The sequence below is a fragment of the Herpailurus yagouaroundi genome, unplaced genomic scaffold (genome assembly GCF_014898765.1).
Source record: "Herpailurus yagouaroundi ecotype Mexico unplaced genomic scaffold, PumYag 159, whole genome shotgun sequence".
Taxonomy (NCBI): domain Eukaryota; kingdom Metazoa; phylum Chordata; class Mammalia; order Carnivora; family Felidae; genus Herpailurus; species Herpailurus yagouaroundi.
The window spans coordinates 5,647,188-5,668,168 of NW_024412400.1; the positions used below are offsets into that span (position 1 = coordinate 5,647,188).

The window sequence follows — 20,981 nt, forward strand, 5'->3', positions numbered from 1 at the left end:
ACTTGGGGCTGGTCAGCTTTTCCGTCAACATGACATCATTCGACATGGCGTGGATGCAAGCTGCCAGAAGGAAAACCTGAAGATGTGGACCGTGTGGTGGGAGCAGGCGCTAATCAGAACCAGAACCCTCCCCGGGATGGGGGCTGGCTGGCCTGGCTTGCATTAGGGGCGGCCACCCTCCCACGGGCTGAACCACGCCAGCTGATTGGCTGCTTCTCTGGGATCTCATCCACTTCTCAGGGACTCCCTTTCAGATACTCTTGGGGTTGGTACTGTTTAGAACTGCCAGTCGAACTCGGGGCTCCAGAATGATCTGCACTACTTCCTGCCACGCTGGTGGCGAGGGTCGACCCTCCTCCCTTGGGCTGGGCTTCCCATGGTGAGTCTTGTGGTGGCTTTCTTCTAGAAGAGAGAGTTTGATATGGAGCCGACTTCTTTTTGTGTGATTTAAAATGTCAAAGTAAATTTTAAATCAAGGAGAAACATTAAGCAGGCGGGTCTAAAGATGAAAAGCTTCCAGAATGATCGCGCTTGGTGAATTGGATAATTCGGTCTGTCTGTGACTGTGTATTTTAACAGTTTAGAAAAAATCTGATAGGTGAACGTGTTGGCATGCCCGCGCTCTGCCTGGAGCAGCGGTCGTGGTCCTCAGCTCAGTTTCTAGTAACTGTGAGTTGTCTCTGTCCCCCCCTTGACTCGTAAGAGGGATCTGTCGGGTCGGAGAGTCCACGGCGAGATGGGGTTTCACAGGTGTTTGAAAAGTATCCGGCACCGTGCTAGGCCCACATTGAAGGTTGAATCCAGTCCCCTTTCCTGGGCTGCCCCATCTTAATTCGGATTCTCCCAGAAGCAGAGCCGTGAGTCAAGGATTCGAGCGCACGTGGTTGACCCGGGTGATGATCAGTCCCAGCAAGGACGGGTAGGAAAGTGTGACAGTGAGACAAGAAGGGAAGGCAGTGATGCCCATCAGGGTTCTGCAGAGAAACAGAACCAATAGGATGTGTGTGTAGTGACACTGGAGTGTGGAGGCGGTCTGAAAGTAGGATTCCTTCTTTTGGGGTGACTTTTGTCTTTTTCTCATAAGGTCTTTGATCTGATGAGGCCCACCCGCATTGTGGAGGGCAATCTTTATTCAGAGTCTACTGAATTAAATGCAATCTCATTTAAAAATACGTTTGCAATGACATCTAGATTGGGTAGTGAAGCCTAGTCAAGTTGACACATAAAATAAACCATCACAGGGGCGCCTAGGTGGCCCAGTCGGTTAAACGTCCACCTTTGGCTCAGGTCATGACCTCACAGTTTGAGTTCGAGCCCCGCGTCGGGCTCTGTGCTGACAGCTCGGAGCCCGGAGCCTGCTTCGGGTTCTGTGTCTCCCTCTCTCTCTCTCTCCCCCCCACTCACGCTCTGCCTCTCTGTCTCTCAAAAAAGGTTGAAAACAAACCATCACAGCAGCCGCACAGAAGGTGTGTTGTTGAACAAGTTATCACTTCAGGCAGCTGGAGCTGAGTCCTGCTGCGGAACCCTGGGAGTCAGTGTGGAGCACCCTCAGAGTTACCCCAGCCAAGGGATGAGGGACTGTGGTGGGGACCTGGGTTCTCTGGCACTTCTGGTCCGCCATGCGTGTGGGCGGAGCCACCAGAGAAAGCTCTCAGGAAAGGGGGTGAGGGTGCAAGCTGGGCTGGCAGCAGAGGAATGGGACGAGCCAAGAGGATGTGGGTGCGGCACTGATACTGTCTTCTCCGTCTTCCTGGGATCATTTCTACCCAGACTTTCTCTGAGCTCAGCTAGCTCATCGCTGGCAAGAGGGTTCACACGCTGTCTTCTCCCCATGCCCACCCTTCCTAAGAGAGGGCAGCTCTCCCACCCGGGAGGAAGGCCAGGGAGGGCACTGCCCGGGACGAGGCCCACTCAGCAGCTTCCCACCGCCATGTTGGTTTGCCTGGCCATGGCCTGGCTTGTCTTCCAGCAGTGCCCATCTCTAGCCCTGGACTTGCGGAACAGAAGGTTCAAATTCAGTCCATTTATACGTGTCCTTTCCTACTGTTTGGCTGTTGCCCAGGGAAATTGCGATCAGTAGAAAACAAGTGGGCCAGAGTTCAGTTCTGGATCATTGTGTGTGTTTGGTTCTGCTGTGTGTGCATGCAAAAAATGTGACTTTTTGTTTTGCCTTTTTTTTTTTTTTTTTGGTCAGAAAATGTAAAAAATACCCCAAGCACCAGTGTGGTTGGAATAGCCCTACCCTGGAGGTTAGGAGAGTTCTAGATTCGGCTCTGTGGTGGATGGCCCTCTGGCCAGGAGCAAGTCTGGCTCCCTTTTTGGGGACTCAGTTGTACATCTGAAAAATGAAGGTTTTGAGCTGGACGGTCCCTAGATTGCCCCAAAGCTTCGGCATTCTGTGTGTGCACCTCGCTACCTGCTGTCGCCGAGGGAGTCGGTGTGTAACTCTCATGTGGGCTCCATGTTTGCTCTGTCACATTCCTTTCCCACAATGCATTCTTTCCTTCATAATATTGCCTGCGAGTATCCAGGTCTCAGGCCCCCCTGGTGACCCTGCCCGGCCTTGGCAATCGGCCGTTTGCCGAAATAAACAAGTTGGGGCAGACCGGCTCTTGCTGACCAGGAATCTGCCAGGGGGCATGGGAAGATCCCCGAGATGGCAGAGGCCCAGGAAAACCATTACACGCGTCAAAAATACGCCCTGTGGCAGCTGCAGAATGCCTGTCCCGGTCACTTTCCTCCCTCTTTGCTTGTACGTACCCTGGTGGCTGATCCCTTTGATGCTATTAAAAGCCAGAGTCATCCCTGCTGCCCTGCTTCACAGACTTAAATGTGGGCAGATGTGAGTGCTTATTACCGGTGCAAGAGCCCCAGGTTCTAAGGGGTTGGTTTGTGGAGACAGGGCATGGGCATGGTTTCCCATGGCCTCATCTGGTAATTTTGGGGACAGAACGTTCATTCTCTCGCACTTGAAAACCGCCACATCCCCCGGAATCCCCAAAGCAGTTAAAAAATAAAAAGTATCACAGAGGACTGACCTCTGAAGCAGGGTTCTGTGGTGCAGAAAAGCAGCGAGCTGGGTCCATTGACCCCACAGCCCTATTTGCCGAATAAAACACATTGTTGTAGGGTTACTGACTCTGAACTAATGGAAGTAAAGCCTTTTGGGTTTGTCCAATGTGCATTCTGTGTTGTGACCATCTTTTTTTTTTTTTGGATGTTTATTTATTTTTGGAAGAGAAAGCACACGCAAGTGGGGGAAGGGAAGAGAGCGAGAGGGCCAGAGGATCCGAAGCAGGTTCCAGGCTCCGTGCTGACAGCAGAGAGCCCCGTACGGGGCTCGAACATCTGAACTGTGAGATTATGACCTGAGCCGGAGTAGGTTGCTTAACTGACTGAGCCACCCAGGTGGCCCTATATTGTAACCAACTTTTTTTTTTTTTTTTTTTTAAGTTCCAGACCGTGTCACCCTTGCTTTTGCCATCTGCCATCACACATTCAGGTATAGGTGGAGTTTTTGTCTTCAAGAGTGCATTGCAGTACGCCTGAGTTCAGGCCCCACAGTGGTCATGGTTTTGTTGGAACGATGGGCACTGTAATATACATACGTGATCAGTATCCTCACCTACTTGGGAATGAAGTCAGCTTTAGGCTATGTCTGAGTTTCTGTGAGTGTAAGCACCATGAGGGCAGGGCTTTGCCTGCACGGTTCATGTCCCATGTCACATGCCTTTAATAGTGCCTGGCACGTAGTCAGTGCCGGGTGGACCTGATGGCACATGGTCCAAGAGATGTAGCAGTTAGAGAGCACGACTAGGGGCGCCTGGGTGGCTCAGTTGGCTAAGCGTCTGACTTTGGCTGAGGTCATAGTCTCTCAGTTCAAGGGTTCATGCCCCGCATCGGGCTCCGTGCCGACAGCTCAGAGCCTGGAGCCTGCTTCGGATTCTGTGTCTCCCTGTCTCTACCCCTTCCCCAGCTTAGACTCTGTCTCTCTCTCTCTCTCTCTCTCTCTCTCAAAAATAAATGAATATTGGGGCGCCTGGGTGGCTCAGTCGGTTAAGCATCCGACTTCGGCTCAGGTCACGATCTCACTGTCCGTGAGTTCGAGCCCCGCGTCGGGCTCTGTGCTGACTGCTCAGAGCCTGGAGCCTGTTTCGGATTCTGTGTCTCCCTCTCTCTCTGACCCTCCCCCGTTCGTGCTCTGTCTCTCTCTGTCTCAAAAAAAAAAAAAAAGTTAAAAAAAATTAAAAAAAATAAATGAATATTAAAAAAAATTTTGGAGAGCACGACTCAGCATCTGTGAATTACTGGGTGATTGCTGCCTGTGTAGGGCATATGCCCCATTGCTTTATAGGAATCAGGATAATGTGCAGCCGTGATCATTTCTGCAGATTTTAGTAATAGGCTACAGGTTCACCATGGTATCCCCTTTTCAGGATGCTGTGTTGAGTACGGCTAATTGTTGATGCGTATATCGGTGACTCAGTTGGTAGCTCATGGGGTTTAAGTGAGGGAGAGCCAGGGAGTGTGGCACACAGAGCATCACCAGGGAGGCGGGGGGCAGCCTGGGTGTGTGTTGATTCTGTGAGGGCCCTGGCTGCATGCTTCTCTCCGCGAAGGTGTTGACTTGGGGCGGCCGTCCTCTGTGCTGTGGAGGGCTAGGTGGTGTGTGAAATGCGCTCGTGAGCCTGTGAGGGGGCACCGAGGTGGCCTTCTGTGAGTGCTGACATCTTGACCTTATTTATTGGCAGGCCTCAATTACGTTCTGACGGCTGATGTGGCCAAAAAGGCAAAGGGCCAGTTGCCCAGGGTCTACTTTGTGTTGCTGGGCGAGTCCGTGGGTCAGGTCACAGAGAAGCTGCAGCTGGTCCACATGGAGGAGATGTGTCACCACTACGTGGCCCACGTGAAGGTCAGTCCTCTTTTTTATTCTCAAGCCTTAATCCCTGTGGATATTCGTTGCACGCTCGTGGGAACTACTTTTGTTGGGTGTTATGAACGCTCTGACTCCAGACACTTTATTTCACAAAAAGGAGAACATTCATTTTTTTTTTTCAACTTGGAGCCCGACAGCCCTTTTATTTATCTTACTGTGCTGGTCTTAGCCTCGGAGGCAGGGGCGGGGGGTCATGGTGGGCCAGGAGACCAGTGACACTCTCAGACCTTGACTTGTCCTTTTGGGAGGCTTCTTGTCCTCTTCCCTCTTCGAAGCTCGGCGGTCTTGTCAGAGGAGAGCCGTGGAAGCACGTGTGTCTGTCTCTGCAGTGGTCCTGGATCACACCGCGCCTGATGGCTTCCTCAGTGGTCCACTGCATGCTAGTGCATAGTCATGGCTAAGGCATTTTAAAACTAGTTGGGCTAGGTTTTATCCCTTGATTACTTTCTGTTTATTTTAGGAGTGCTTTTTTTGGCCCCTTTTCCCTCGTACTCTAAATAAACTTTCAAGTATTTTTTTCCTCTTGAGAGTGTTTGTTAAATACACTTTGCTGCTAATTCCGGACGCCAGGCTTTGATTAGCTATAGGGCGGCCTCTGTGTAGACAGGTGCCGGCAGGGTGGGGGTCCCGGTGGTGCCCAATCCTGCAGCCGTGGCTAGGTGCCAACCCACCCGCAGAGAGCATGGGAGATAGAACGACCCATGTGAACCGGCCACATGGGTGCAAAATGGATGTGGGTTTTGGAGTCCCACAGACCTGGTGTGCATCCTGCTGGGTGGTACTTTGACCTCCGTGTGTCTTAGTTTCTGCGTCTCTAAAGTGGGCACGTATACCTGAAGGGCCTTGGGCGGAGTCTGACTCCCAGCGGGCACTTGGCATTATTAGTTGTTTGGGCCATATGTAGCTGCCAATATTCTGACATTCTTGACTTACAAAACTGGTATTTTCATGTAGTTCAACCTAATATTAGCCCGTGGCTTTCTGGACGAGAGTAAAAATAGTCCGCAGAGTAGAGTCTCATTCCATTATTGAGTTGTTGGTGCCGGAGCAGGAGGGTAACAGCTGCTTCTTGATGCTTCTGGATCGTATGTAGAGAAATGCCCCACACGCCCATGGCACTCGGTCTGGCCCAGAGCCCGTGCGTCTGTGCCCCTGAGATGCTTTTCAGTGGGGTTGGGCTATGTCTCTTGCCAGGACTCGTGCCGGGGCCTGCCCAGACCAGCAGCCCTATGGCCCGGGTGAAGGCCATTTATAGAGTGTTGAGCCAGCCAGCCCCTCATGCCTCTAGGTCTTAGATTACATTAGTTCGTGGGTGCCCTTGGGGGTGGGGGACTGCCCAGGACAGGCTGCGACACCTTTAAGTGCCTATGCTTGGTGTGTCCATACTTCCCAGAGATGGGACATCTGCCCTCGGCTTCCTCGTGCTGGGTCTCTTCCACGAGTGCTTTCCTTCAGGGCTCTTTGCGACCTCTCGCTTTGGTTGAAGGGTTGCCCTTCATGTCAGGCCTCAAGATGGGGCCACAAAGAGCCTGCAGGCCTTTGCAAAGTGCACTCAGGGAACAGCAATGATGAGGTGATGAGGTGTCAGCTGGGGGCAGGGCTGTTTCCGTGGTGGCCTCTGGGGGTAACGAGGGGGACAGAGCAGGGCTGCCCAAGGCTGTTGGTCCGGCTGCTTCCCGACAGCCGAGGTTGCCAGAGTTTAGCAAATAAACATAAAGCCTTCCTAGTTAAATTCACTAATAAACAGCATATTTATATATATATGACCCAGCAGTAGCACTGCTAGGAATTGACCCAAGGGATAGAGTAGTGCTGATGCATAGGGGCACTTGTACCCCAATGTTTATAGCAGCACTCTCAACAATAGCCAAATGATGGAAAGAGCCTAAATGTCCATCAACTGACGAATGGATAAAGAAATTGTGGTTTATATACACAATGGAGTACTACGTGGCAATGAGAAAGAATGAAATATGGCCCTTTGTAGCAACATGGATGGAACTGGAGAGTGTTATGCTAAGTGAAATAAGCCATACAGAGAAAGATACCATATGTTTTCACTCTTATGTGGATCCTGAGAAACTTAACAGAAACCCATGGGGGAGGGGGAGGAGGAAAAAAAAAAAGAGGTTAGAGTGGGAGAGAGCCAAAGCATAAGAGACTCTTAAAAACTGACAACAAACTGAGGGTGGATGGGGGGTGGGAGGGAGGGTAGGGTGGGTGATGGGTATTGAGGAGGGCACCTGTTGGGATGAGCACTGGGTGTTGTATGGAAACCAGTTTGACAATAAATTTTATATATTGAAAAAAATAATAATAAAAAATAAAAAAATATACATACACATATATGTGTGTGTATGTGTGTGTGTATATATGTGTATATGTACATATATATATATATATACACATACATACATATATTAGTGGAAGCGTAGCCCAAATAGTGCATGGGATATACGTACTAAAAATTATTTGTTTATCTGAAATTCAGATTTAACCAGGCATCCTGTTGGAAGCGTGGGAATGTGGACTTGGGAGCCTGCCTCTGGAGCTAAACATACATAGTTGTGGATTTAATTGCAAAGAGTTCTTTCATATTTAAGTGTCATTTTCTTTTACTTCTGTGTCCGCGTATAGAACCCAAAAAGAATTAAAAGACAAAGAAAATCTAAAAACACAAAAGAACCATGGCCCTCAAGAAGAGAGACTAAGGGGGTGGTCAGAAGGTTGGGGAGGGTGAGGGCAGCCCGGGAGGGCAGTGCGAGCACATACCTGTATGTGATGATTTGGGTCGTCTTGGGGAGGAGCGAGAGAACAGTCTAGTACATTGGACCTAGAGAAATTAGGGCATGATTAATACGTGACCGTCTTCTCACGTGAGGACATGGGGCTGGTGGGATGCTTGAGGAAGGCTCGTGCCTCTGTGGCCTTTATGGTTCAAGAAGCAGCATCCCTGTTAAATGGCACTCAGGTGGCTGATGATTTATATCCACTGAGAAAATGTATTGATCTCTTGTTGTCTGGGCCATAGCAGAGGACCCTGGTGAATGGCAGAGTGAGCCAGTGAGGGCGAGCCCTGGGGAGCTGGCTGGCTGTCCATGGTGTGGCCCAGCTGGCCGAGGAGGCAGAAGGCCTGGCCCTGGTTTGTCCATTATGGGAAAACAGCTGGGGGAGCCGTGGCTCTTGTGGGAGCTGAGGCAGGCGACAGGGTGGGGAGGGAGAGGCAGGGGGCAGCCTCCTGAAGCAAGGGCTGGAGGGGGGGTGCTGGCCATCCGGGGATGAGGGCTTGGTGTAGCCTCTGCTGCAAGTGGAACCTTCTCCATGGGCTGGCTCTCAGCTTTGCAGACATTGACGGAAGGTAAATAAAAGCGCTCTGGCTTATCGCACACCATATGGCCAGCAGACAGTGAGGCAGGCGCTAAGGGCTGGGCGTGTTTTGTTTAGGCTATCTTTAGGTATTTTTTTCTTTTTTGCTTTAAGCCTATTCCAATCTTTTTTTTTTTTCCTTCTTTTCCCTAGAAGTTTTCCTTCCATATATGGCGATAAATATCTCTATTGTAGAAGACTCTTTGAGCTAACACCTGCCCCCCCCCCCAGGCTAGTTGTGTTGTCCCACTCTTTGTTCCCTTCTCGGCCCTGGTGGGGATTTGGTGATAAGTCCCATCCTCCTCAGGGTCTGTTCTCAAGACCTCGCTGTGGCCCGCAGAGCAGAGGCGGTTCTGCCTGCTTCCCTGGCCTCTCTGCCTCAGAGTCCACATGCCCCGATTTAACTCCCCTCCTCCCGCAGAGCAGCCCAGTTTGGGGGATGGGCTCCCTCCCGTTAATCAAGTGGCTCCAAGCCTCTCAGGGGTCTTCCCTGTCACTGGAGGAAAGCCATTCAGCCTCAGCGCTCCCCACAACCTGCCCTCGGCTCGCACTTCTAGACGCATCGTCTGCATCACGTCATGTGTGCTCTGAGCTCCTGTCAAGGTGAACTGACTCCTTTTCTTCCGGAACGTGCCTCTCAAGCCTCTGCATCTCGGTTCTCATGTTCACCCCAGCATTTCTGGCACCTCGGTGATCATATCCATGGATATAACCACCTACATGGATGTTGCTTTTTTTTTTTTTATATCTCAAACACATGCCTCCCGTGGTATTTTATTTCATATTTTTTTAATTTAAATCAGCTGGCTTTTTGCCTCCAGTAGAATAACTTGAAACGGAAACTTTGTACCCTCGTGTATGCAGAAAACGCACGATCGCATACCAAACAGAAAGAAACTGCAAAAATAAATACGTTGAAGACACAACAGCGTCCTCAGAGTCTAACTGGATTTCCTCCTTTGCCAAAGTCTGGGGAGAAGTGGCCCACTCTTCGTATGTACGAGGAGGGGAAATTTTGGAGTGCTAGGGACGTGTCAAAGACGTAGTGGACACCACACCGAACTGACCGGAGGGGTACTCCCTGGGGGATGACTTGCCAAACGTGTGGGTCCCGAGATAGCCCTGTGGAAAGCCGTGTCTTGGGCCCTGTCTGGGAAGGCCTGGCCCTGCTCTGCTTTGCTTGGATCCACCTCCCCCACCCCTTGCCTGCTGAGGGTTGTCTGTTCAAGGCTCCGTCGGGCCACGGCCGGCCGCTGCCGTGGGCCCTGGGGATGCCGCCATCAGCCGCCTGTGTCCCGGGAGCTTGTCCTCATTCCTGCTTTGGGGATGAAAGGCACGGAACAAATGCTCGTCCCGCCGAGCCTCGTTGAAGTGACTGATTGGTCGGCTGGAGCCCGACGGTCCCAGGGAGCATCCGGTCGGGGTGGGGACTGCCCGCCTCCCCGGGAACCTGCTGCTGGGAGCTGGTGGCATGACGCAGCAGGGAAGAGTTGCAGGCCCGTGGCCCCACCTGAAGACCGAACAAGCATGGCCCGTCACTCCCCACTTGTTTCCCGGCACGCATGTGTGTGTTCCCCAGGGTGGCACCTGGGCTCCGCCCTCAAGTCCCGCACAGTGTCTGGAGAAGCCAGGCCTTGGACTCTGGATGCGTGTGTGTGCCGGGCAGGTGAGAGCCTCCTCAGGAGTCAGAGAGCAGGGCAGCGGCCGGAACTCTCCAGAGAGGTCGGGGGAGGCCAGGGTACAGGGTCAGTTACGTCATTCCCAACCGTGAGGACCGGCGACCCCTCTAGAGGCCTTGGGAAAACCTTCCGTGAGCAAAGCCGTGTGTCAGACATTGTCAGGAGAGCCAAGAACTAGGATTAATGGGACGAGGGGAAAACCCCCGACCCCGCACCAGACAAGGGAGTATGAATGCGCACGGGCTTTCCTGAGGAGCTGCAGATGTCCACGCGGCTGTGCTTTCGTGTTGTGGGAGGGTTTTTTTCAGCAGAGTTGAAACCCTAAGACACCGTGGCCCCTTTGTCGTTGGTAGGGCCAGATGGTCGGCCTGGTCTGGCAAAGGGCAGGGCGTCCCTGGCCACCGGGTCTCCTTAGAGGTCACGCCTCGGGCTCTGCCCAGGTGGTCCAGTCTGTTTCCGTTCTCACATCCAACAAGATGCCTCCGACCGAGCTCCGGTTGCACGACGGGCTGTGCCTTGGCAGGGCCTCTGGATCTCCTGGGTGCGGCGGTCAGATGTTAGAGGGCTTTATGTCCTTTCCTATGAAGCACATAGTTAAGGGAAATTCCAGTTGGGTGTGTAAGGACTCCGTGAGGAAGAGGACAAAGGAAAACGACATTTCCTTCTTTATCGGGAAAGTAGCACGCTGAACCTTTTTGGTCATCTGGATGAGTGAAAGAAATAGCTAGAAAAAAAAGTTGTAGGGTTTGGAGAAAGGGGATATAGATGGATACATGGAGGAAGTCATCTTAAGGCTTATTTATTTGAATTCCTAGTCGCTGTCCATACTTAAAAAATTTTTTAACTGTACCAAAAGGTACACGGAGAAGGGACGTCTCTCCGCCATTCTGTTTCTCTTCAAGAGGCAGCCGTGGTTCCGGTTTCCTGTGTGTGTTTCAAGAGCTTGTCAATAAAATGCACAAAGTTGTGTGCCTCCGTCCCCTTTTCACGTCCCTGGAAGCATGCAGTGGCAGACTGCTGAGCGGCTTGCATTTTCCTTTTAGAATTTCCAATTACACGGAGAAGCAGATTTTGGTAAATGTGTACAATGGAATACTACTCAGCAGTAGCAAAGAACTACTGATGCGTGTGACAACACGTGGATGCGTGTCTAACGTGCAATAACGTGTGTGTGCATTGATGCAATAACACGACCAAACCCCAAAGCATTACGCTAAGTGAAAGAAGCCAGACATAAAACACTACTTGTACTGTGGTTCCATTCATATGACATTGTAGAAAAGGCCAACTACAGAGACAGAAAGCAGATCAGTAGTTTCCGGGGGCCAGGGATGGGGAGGAGATGGGGATAATTAACTGCATAGAGGCAAGAGGGACCTTTCTGGGGGGATGAAAATATTCTGGATCATGACTGTGGTGACGGTTATATGATCAAATACATTTATTACAGCTCATCACAGTGTATAGTTAAACTTGGTAAATGTTACTGTATATAGATTATATTTCAACCGAACTTTTTTTTTTTTTTTTAAGGCATCTTGAGGGTTGTTCCATATTGGTGCACGAAATTTCCCTGTTCTTTTCCATGGCTGCCTGGTGTTCTGTTGAAAGACTGTCCCTTCTTTTATTTAACCTGCCCAGGGGATTTTCTAAATGCCAGCTCCAGGGGCGCCTGGGTGGCTCAATCGGTTGAGCGTCCGACTTCAGCTCAGGTCCTGATCTCGCGGTTTGTGAGTTCGAGCCCCGCGTCTGGCTCTGTGCTGACCGCTCAGAGCCTGGAGGCTGCTTCGGATTCTGTGTCTCCCTCTCTCTCTCTGCTCTTCCCCTGCTCACGCTCTGTCTCTCTCTCAAAAATAAATAAACCATTAAATAAATAAATAAGCCAGCTCCAAGCTCACTTCACCTGGAGTTTGTAGCTTAGTAAGCTCACTTTGCTTCTCTCGATGTGGCGCACGGTCCCTTTTCAGAAGACCCTCAGCCTGCCTGGGGAAGCGGGATAGCCCTTAAACATGCAAGAAACGTCCCCTCCAGCTTCTTCCCCACTTTGAGTCTATAGTGTCCTGGTTGAGGGCTTGCTAGGACCCCTGAAGAGGACAGATGGAGGGGCCCTGGTGGTCTCTGAGGTGGCCTTGGACACGTGTCCTGCCTGAGAAGGGTGAGCCTTTCAACTGTGGCGTGCCCGAGGAAAACTGAGGGTATCTTTCTTCATTCCTGCAGCGAGCTTTCTGCCTTTGTCAGGTTCTCGTTGGCTGTAGGTGGCACAGGTAGCCTGAGTGTTTGCTAAAGACATGCTATAACGTGGGGCAGGGGACGTGGGGAGGCTGAGATGGCTGGAATTGATAGGTGGGAAGGAAGCTGCCATCACTGTTCAGCCCCGTTGCAAAGTGGCTCATGTGATGCACTCTGGTCACGCAGATGTCACAAGGAACAGTGGCTGGGCTTTGGAGCCCGTGCTTGAATTCAACCCCCGGAGTGTGGTTCTCTGGCGACCTCCTCCGGGAGACTGTTGTGGAGAGCTGGGGGGCACACTGGGGAGTGATCAGGAATTGAAGGGGTGTGGTGGACGTTCCACAGGGGTGTTGCTATCCTCTGTGAGTACCATTTGGCCATTGATTTCTTTGCTGGGTGGACTGAAGGGTCCTTGGTCTTCTGCGTTTGGACAGTGTCACCGGAGACCTTGGGATCAGTGACGGAAGCTCTGAAGGTACAATAATTCTCATACAATGGCTTTGCCCACCTCAATTTTTTTTTTTTTTTTCCTGGAAACAAGGCCGATATAAATACAGAGGCATGGCGTCGACACTGATGGTTTTATCGTAGGCTTTTTTTTTTTTTTTTTTTTTTTTTTGGTATGTTGTATGAGACAAGCCTTATATCAATTGCGGCCGAAGTCCTCATTTGAGGAGACAACTTTCCGTTCGTTGTTATTTACTCTGGATTTACCTGTATGTTGTCGATGCCCTTAGAGCACTACTATTCTTTTGAAGTCACACCTGATGATGTGTTTTGTCTTCCTGGTTTTGTCCCTCTATTTGAAATACGATTTTTCAAGGGTTATGAGGATTTTCTTTACCCCCTCAAACCTAAACCTTACGTGTTTATTGTAAAAGTGATTTCTTTCAAAGTGATCATCTCTTAGTAGTTCATGTTTTGGAATTTCCTCCATGGCTTATTTATTCCCCTTTTTTTAAAAAATTAAGATATAATTGACATAGCACATTATATTAGTTTTAGGTGTACTTAATGATTTGCCATATGTATACATTCAAAATGCTCACTACAGTAAGTATAGTTAACATCTGTCACCACATTTAGTTACACATTTATTTAAGATTTAGTCTCTTAGCAACTTTCAAAAATACAGTACAGTATTATTGCCTATAGCATATGCTGTGCATTATATCCCCAGGGCTTATTTATTTTAAAACTGGAAATTTATGCCTTTTGACCTCCTTTGCCCATTTTACCTACCCACCCCCATCTCAAGTAATCACCAGTCTGTTCTCTGTGAATCTTGTTTTAGATTTCACATATACGTGAGATCACAAGGCATTCGTCTTATTCTGTATTATTTCACTCAGCATAATGCTCTCAAGGTCCATCTGTGTGGCTGCAAATGGTAGGATTTCCATCTTTTTTTTTTTATGTCTGAGGAATAAATTCTTATTTGTGTGTGTGTGTGTGTAGACATACTACCTCGTCTTTATCTGGTCACTCATCCCTGGACACTTAAATTGCTTCCATGTCTTGGCTGTTGTAAATAATGCTGCAGTGGATATAGGGGTGCAGATATCTTTTCAAATTACTGTTTTTGTTTTTTCTGGGTGAATACCCAGAATTGGAATTAGTAGATCATACGGTAATTCTGTTTTTAAATATTCACTTTTAATTGTGGTAAACTTTTGGAGTTGACTTAAATTTTTTTTTAAGTTTATTTATTTTGAGAGTGGGGGGCAGAGAGAGAGTGCAAGTGGGAGAGGAGCAGAGAGAGAGGGAGAGAGAGAGAATCCCAAGCAGGCTCTATGCTGTCCGCACAGAGCCCGACACGGGCTAGATCTCATGAACCATGAGATCGTGTCCTGAGCCGAAATCAAAGTTGGAGGCTCAACTGGCTGAGCCACTCAGATGCCCCAGAGTGAACTTGAATTTTGAAAGCAGCAGGATTTCTCTGTGATCCTCTCTAGTAGATAATAGTCTATTTGTAAAAGAGTGGGATGTGATAATACCGAAATTAGTAGTAAAGAATTTGGTAAGAACACCCCCTTTGAAAGTGGTTCTCACTAAGAGAATTGCCACGACATTGGACATTCGGTGTAATGATAACGGAAGCTGCAAACACAGTCACTGTCTGACTGCTTTTAATCTTCGTTTTCTTCTCACACTAACGTGAGAGGTAGTGATTGCTGGTATCCTTATTTGGGGCAGTTAAAAGACAAGGCATAAAGGAGTCAAGGAACTTGCTTGTACCTTATAGCTGACTAGAAGCAGAGGTGCGATTTGAACCCAGCAAGTGGGGTTCCCAAGGCTGGGCCCTTCATTACCACACTGTAACACCTCTCGTAAGTGTAAGCCACAGCCAACCCAGGACTTTTATGCCACGCCCTCTTGGCTCGGCGTGGACAAAGAGGCTGTGTAATTTGCCCAAGATTGCAAAGCTCTCCGTTTATTGGGAGGAGCACATGGCCACCACGGGTAACAGCTTTCGATGACCACATCGTGGAGCTGTGGTGTGCTCGTAATGTGTAACAACCAGCGCTCGGGGGAGAGGACCTGACTTAGAGCATTCTGCCAGTTTCCTTGGTATAAATACTCCCACCGTGGCTGATGTCATTGAATCAATGTGACATCATTGCGTTAGGAAGAGATGTACCGTAGTATGTTATTGTATAGTATTTCTACCACACATGCGGGAACATGCCAGATCTGATAACCTTAAGACCATAGATAATAGTAAAGCATAATAAAATAATTAGGAAGTAATGAGTTTTGAGTATTTATTATCCTCCTTTAACTTAATTCATTTGATGGTAAGCTTATGCAAGTTAAGAATGGCTGTTTTAACCACTGGCTCATGCGCTTTCTGAAAATTGAACAATTGGCTCTTGCAAGCCCGCTACAGAACGTTCCGCTGGCTGTGACCACTGTGTCTGCTGTGTTTGTCTCTAAGCTGGTCACATCACTCAAGTCCTGCCTTACACACAGATGTTTGGTTATCGGCGTCTTTTCATTGTTGTTTCCTGTGGGTTTTTAGATTGACAAATAATCAGAAAGTCAATCTGTGGGGTTAGTTTAACTACCAGACCACAGCTCTTCTATTTGTACATTGGGTTCAGAGGCACTCTGTGTTTTGATGGAAACTGTTAGGTAGTTTCATAGTTTCCATTCAAAATAATGAAAAAGATTTTATTTAAGTTTATCGAGGTAGCCACTCCTCACTCCCTACCCCATATATGCATGTTGGGGTTCTGTTCAGCAACCCTTTACACACCAAAGAATCATGGGCTGACTGTGGAGTTGTCTTGGAGGAGGGAAAGGGCCTGGGACAGGGGAGATGATCTCCCTTAGGCCAGTTTAAACCCTGGGAATCCCATCACCTCTGGAGATTTGAGTTTGGCCCAGTCCTGATTAGCGTGGGTTGGGTTGGCCGCTTTCTTCAGCCCCTCGGTTTTCTTGCATGGTGATCTGATCGAGTAGAACCTTAGGGCTGGTCCTGCCCTTTTCTTGCCAATTACTCTAATCAGAAGCAGCATATCAAGGTGGCCCAAAGTGTACTGTTATGCTTTTCTTTGTTGTCTCTACTCCCTCCTGAGGCACCCGTTCCCAAAGCCAGCTGAGAGTTCTTTGACCTAATAAGGGAGCTCCACATGAACTAAGAAGTACCAGGCCTGGAAACCACCCTTTGTGGAGTAGCTGGCCCCTCAGTCTACCCCAGGGCTGCCTCCGCCAGGCCACAGAGCCCTTGCTGTCTCCTCCCAGGTAGAGCATTTGTGTCTGAGACACGTCCAACTCCATGTGGGAGGGCCCACAGTGGCTTCTGGATGAACGTGGACGAGCCCAGTGTCTTCCTGCAAAGGCAGCAGACCCTGCGGCCAGCTCACCGGTCATCCAGTGCCATCTCCGAGGCTGGCTAGGGGGCTCACGCCCAGACTGAAGACGAGAGTCATGTGTTTGGCTGGGAGCTGCAAGAAGGGGAAGTGGGGGAAGAGAGCTCCCTTTGTGCTGCACTGCGAGTCGAGATAGGATGTGGATAAAGACATCCGTCAGAGGGTGATGACCGTATCTGGTAAGGGTGGCAGTTGCGGGGGGGGGGGGGGGGCTGTCCAGGGAAAGCTTCTGAGGAAGAATTCCAAGTCAGCTAAGGACTTGAAGGAGATGGCCATAATAGCAGGATAACTTGCTTCACCACGTCTCCTCTGCTCCCTGGAGCAGAGGGAAGTTCCAGCCCCTGGGAGGTGATGTACTGATTGGGTCGTTAGTAGGCCTTCCAGTATCATTACCTCCGCAAGGAGCTCCCCGTTCTCCTTGCACTCTGTGGATACAGCATGATACCCTTGGCTTTCACAGGAATCCAGCCAGCCACCAGGAATGGAGACCTGGCTGCAGGGGCTTAAGCACATCAGTTGACCTTTCCCCACATTATAAGACTTCTTGTAGGAGAGAAGTTTCTGGTGTTGTTTCAGTGGCCCAAGGATGCGATTCTCATGACCTTCCACTTAGGAAGTATTTACTGAGTGCCTACTATGTCCTGGACTGTGTGGGTTCTCAGGTCTGGGAGCAGACAGAACTCCATGCCCTCTGGGGGCTTACGTGTCCAGTGGAGAGAGACAGATAATAAGTATAATAAAGGAGTAATTTATTTAAACAATATTTTTTTTCAACGTTTTATTTATTTTTGGGACAGAGAGAGACAGAGCATGAACGGGGGAGGGGCAGAGAGAGAGGGAGACACAGAATCGGAAACAGGCTCCAGGCTCTGAGCCATCAGCCCGGAGCCTGACGCGGGGCTCGAACTCCCGGACCGCGAGATCGTGACCTGGCTGAAGTCGGACGCATAACCGACTGCGCCACCCAGGTGCCCCAATAAAGGAGTAATTTAAATCGTGTTAGGTGATGAGGGCGATGGAAAAAGAAAAGAAATAGAGCAAGGTGAAGCAGGTTGGGAGTGCGGGGTTGGGGTTCTGGAGGTCAAGGCAACCTTAGCGAGAAGGTGGGATCTGGGCAGAGACTGGGAGGAGGCAGGCGGCTGGCAAGATGGATTCCTGCAGGAACCATTCAGAGAGGGTCCTGGGGTGTGAGACGTGTTTGAGGAGGGGCGGAGGGCTGGTGTGAGAGCGGGATTGGAGGAGAGGAGTCTGGGTGGCAGTGGTGGGCATGGGGCAGACCACGGAGGGCCCCACAGGCCATGGGGAGGACTTGCGTTTACCCTGAATACATGGGAGCAGAGCGGCGATGCGGTCTTACCTTCCACTTTGCAGTAAGGGCTCTTACTTTGAAAGGACCCTTTTGGCTGCCATGTTGAAATGGGCCATAGGAGATGAGATAGGAGCAGGGATACGTTTAGGGGACTATTCAAGCATCCAGGAAGAAAGCTTGGTGGCTCCCCTGGAGTGATAGCAGTGGAGCTGGGGAGAAGTGGTTGCATTCTCGTTCCTGTTGAAGGCGGATCCTGAGGCTTTGATAGTCAGGTGTCAGGGGATGAGATGTCCTAGTTGACTCCAAAATTTTCAGCCTGAGTAACTGGAAGCATGGAGTTGTCAATGGTGGTGTCTTCAACTGGTATTGGAAAGGTTGCAGGCAGACCAGGTTGTAAAGGAAAGATCGGGAGTTCCTATTTAGACACATTGAGTTAGAAGGGCGCATTAGATGGTGAAGTGGCTACGTGTATATATGAACCTGCAGGTTGAGTGGTGGTCTGGGTTGGAGGTATAAACTTGGGAGTCATTAGCAGATAGATTGTACCCAAAGCCGTGAGATTTGAAGAGGTCACCAAGGTGAGGGGAAGAGAGAAGAAGCAAAGACACTCCTCAAACATTAGGAGCACCTTTTCCTCATGGTACCAGGAAGGCTGCTGAGTTCTAGCTACTGTGTCTGCTTTCCACGAAGGGAGAAGGGCAAAAGGCTCTTTCCATCTGAGCTGAGGCCCCTTGGAAGAGTCTCCAGTGACTTCTAACAACTCACTGACCGTATCTTAAGGGAGGTCGGGAGGTGACAGTTGTGGCTGGACGTCCTACACACTCTAACAGTGGAGAGCTCTGCTGTCCTGTAGAACTTTCTGAGACGGAAACGTACTGTTATCTGTACTGTCCCTTATGGTGGCCACTAACCACATATGCTTCCAGTCTGTCTTTCCAGGGTCCTTTTGGAGCGTGTACGCAGTCACGCACATAAACACATACACATGCACACACACGTGCCTGTATCCACACAGTGTCTATAGGCCATATACCACGAGGGGTGGGGAAGAGCATTAGAACTGAGAAAATCGGATGTTCCTGAAGGAGTGTCACAATCTTGCATCTGATGCCCTCCGTTTTCTTCTCTGTGGCCTGAAACTGTATAAACGGTGGCAGTATAGAGGAGAGAGACACAATTGCTGGGTCCAAAGCAAGAGCATTTAAACATTTTTTTTTCAACGTTTTTTATTTATTTTTGGGACAGAGAGAGACAGAGCATGAACGGGGGAGGGGCAGAGAGAGAGGGAGACACAGAATCCGAAACAGGCTCCAGGCCCCGAGCCATCAGCCCAGAGCCTGACGCGGGGCTCGAACTCACGGACCGTGAGATCGTGACCTGGCTGAAGTCGGACGCTTAACCGACTGCGCCACCCAGGCGCCCCGCAAGAGCATTTTAAAGTTGGAGACAGATTGCAAAACTGCCTTGTGGTTTATAAAGGTCGCCTGTCCTGATGATATGGGGTAGAGTGATTCCTTCTGAACTCAGCATTTGTGAGCACAGGAGCTGAAGCACTTTCCCGCATGGCACAAGCCAGGATGGGCAGCTCTGTCTCATCGGTCACGTGGTCATGGGCAACCTGCTTCACCTTTATTGCTCAGCCTCAGTTTCCTTGGCTGAAAATGGGCGGGAGAATATCGACTCCATAGTAGGGGTCCAGTTAGCACTGAGCCCCTCTTTCCTTTTCTAGCCCATACATCTATGACTCTGCCTTGCTGCCTCCCTGTGTGGAATGGATCAAGACTCATTTCCTAGGTGTTCGGGGGATTTTTTGACTTTACTGATTAGCAGCAGATGGTGAGAAGGAAATAGAAAGTGTGGCCCAAATGAGAAATCTATGTGGGAAGAGAGCAGGGCAGATGGTCGCGTAACTGGCACCTTCCTTCATCCGGAACGGAGCAAGTTAGAAAGACGGAGTTACCTCCGTAAGCCGGCTTCCCAGGGCCCCTGTGCAGCGTGCACACCGGTCACCTGGGGACCGTGAGAAGTGTCACGTGCAGAGCCTGATGCAGCAGGTCTGAGGTGAATTTCTGCCAAGCTCCCCCGTCACCCCCGTGCTGCTGGTCCACAGACCGCACTCTACGAGGAAAGGAGCTGCAACAAATAGGTACCAAGAGTTACAAGTCGAGTAGGATGAAGACCGTCGCTGGGCCGTTTCCCGGGCATCACAAGGCTTCAGAGGGGCCAGAAGCTTCTCCCCTCGCACTGCTGGTGGGAGAGCCCACCCATCAGTGAGGAGGGAATGTAGTTCCGCTGGCAACACTCTGGCTTCATTGTGACCTTGTGCGACCCACTGGGTCACGCGGATGCTTGGCGGTAACAGAGGGAGGGCCCCGTGTAGGAGGGCTGGTGCGGGAGCCGGGGTCCCCTGTCCGCTCACTGCCTGTCGCTTGAAAGACAGAATTGTCAGCAGTCAGCTTCCGGAGCATAACTTTTTTGGCCGTTCTGTTTGGCTTCACCGGAGTGTTTTGGGTACAGCCATGTCAGAAATCCATTTCTCTTCCCCAGAGACTAGGAACTTCTTGAAGGACAAGCTCTTATTAAGCAGAATAACTTAAGATTTTTTTCTTTCTTCCTGTTTTCCTGGGGTCGGCTCTCTTGGAGCAAAGAGAATGAGAGACGACTTAGGTTGTGTGGGTTCTTCCCGCATTTGACAGATATGGTGGTCATACACGTTCTCTTCCCTTGCAGGTTACAGTGGGACACCAGGCTCCTGGTGACCCCTGTGTTTGAGGATGTAATGAATGTGGGTGGTAGAAAGGGTGCTCCCACATCGCAGCCAGCCAGGGAAGCCCCCACCCTGAAAACACAACCCCTGGCTTTTGGGGTCTTCTCATAAGACCGATGTAGACCTGCATCATTATACTTGGAATAATGGGGACCCCAAAGTAAAGTCTATCGACGCATCCCACAAGTTTTGCGTGACAGGAAATTGCTTCTTTTTCAAATGCTGCACTGGGGCTGTGCAAAACGAAAAAAAAAAGTCAACGATAACAGTGACAGTAACTATTTTTATTGAATGTTGACTGCGCAAAGTGTTTTACGTGTACATTTAGTCCTTATGAGAACCTAATGACATGCGATAAATTATACATAAAATTACATGTATTGTCATTCTATATACATAGACAAAATAAAATCCCATTTTAGAGTTGACGAATCTGACACTTGAGTGTTTGATTTACTCAGGACCTCGCAACTGCTCACCAGCCAGGTCTTGGGTTTGAATCCCATGTGGCAGCTCAGTAGTTCTGTGACCTTGGACCAATTACGTAATCATAGCACCAGGGCCCATAAGAAGTGTCGATTGCTGTCTGATGACATCAGATTGGTCTGAGGAAGAGAGGGTCCTGGCTCTGGGAGGCCTGTCTCCAGGCACATCGGTGCTTGGGTTCCCATGTTGGCCGTAGAACTTGACTCAGGGCTGCACATGCGTGTCCGCATCTGATGTGGTCTGTCCAGGATAGGAGAGAGGCTCGGGGTGGGTCGGTGAGCCCAGAGCAAGGGAGAGGCCTGGGGAAATGGAGGTTCTCGTCCTCTCTTTGGAC

At 50.0% G+C, this 20,981-nt stretch overlaps 1 protein-coding gene across 5 annotated transcripts in view; it reads left to right on the top strand.

Annotated features, from left to right (window-relative positions):
* The window catches only part of ITGA9 (integrin subunit alpha 9), a 343,812-nt gene that overhangs the window by 67,214 nt on the left and 255,617 nt on the right, over positions 1-20,981 (top strand). For all 5 annotated transcript variants that reach the window (XM_040479772.1, XM_040479774.1, XM_040479773.1 and 2 more), the window contains exon 14: positions 4,752-4,912. In XM_040479772.1, the coding sequence (XP_040335706.1) occupies positions 4,752-4,912 (161 nt within the window). The remainder of the gene's footprint in view (positions 1-4,751; positions 4,913-20,981) is intronic.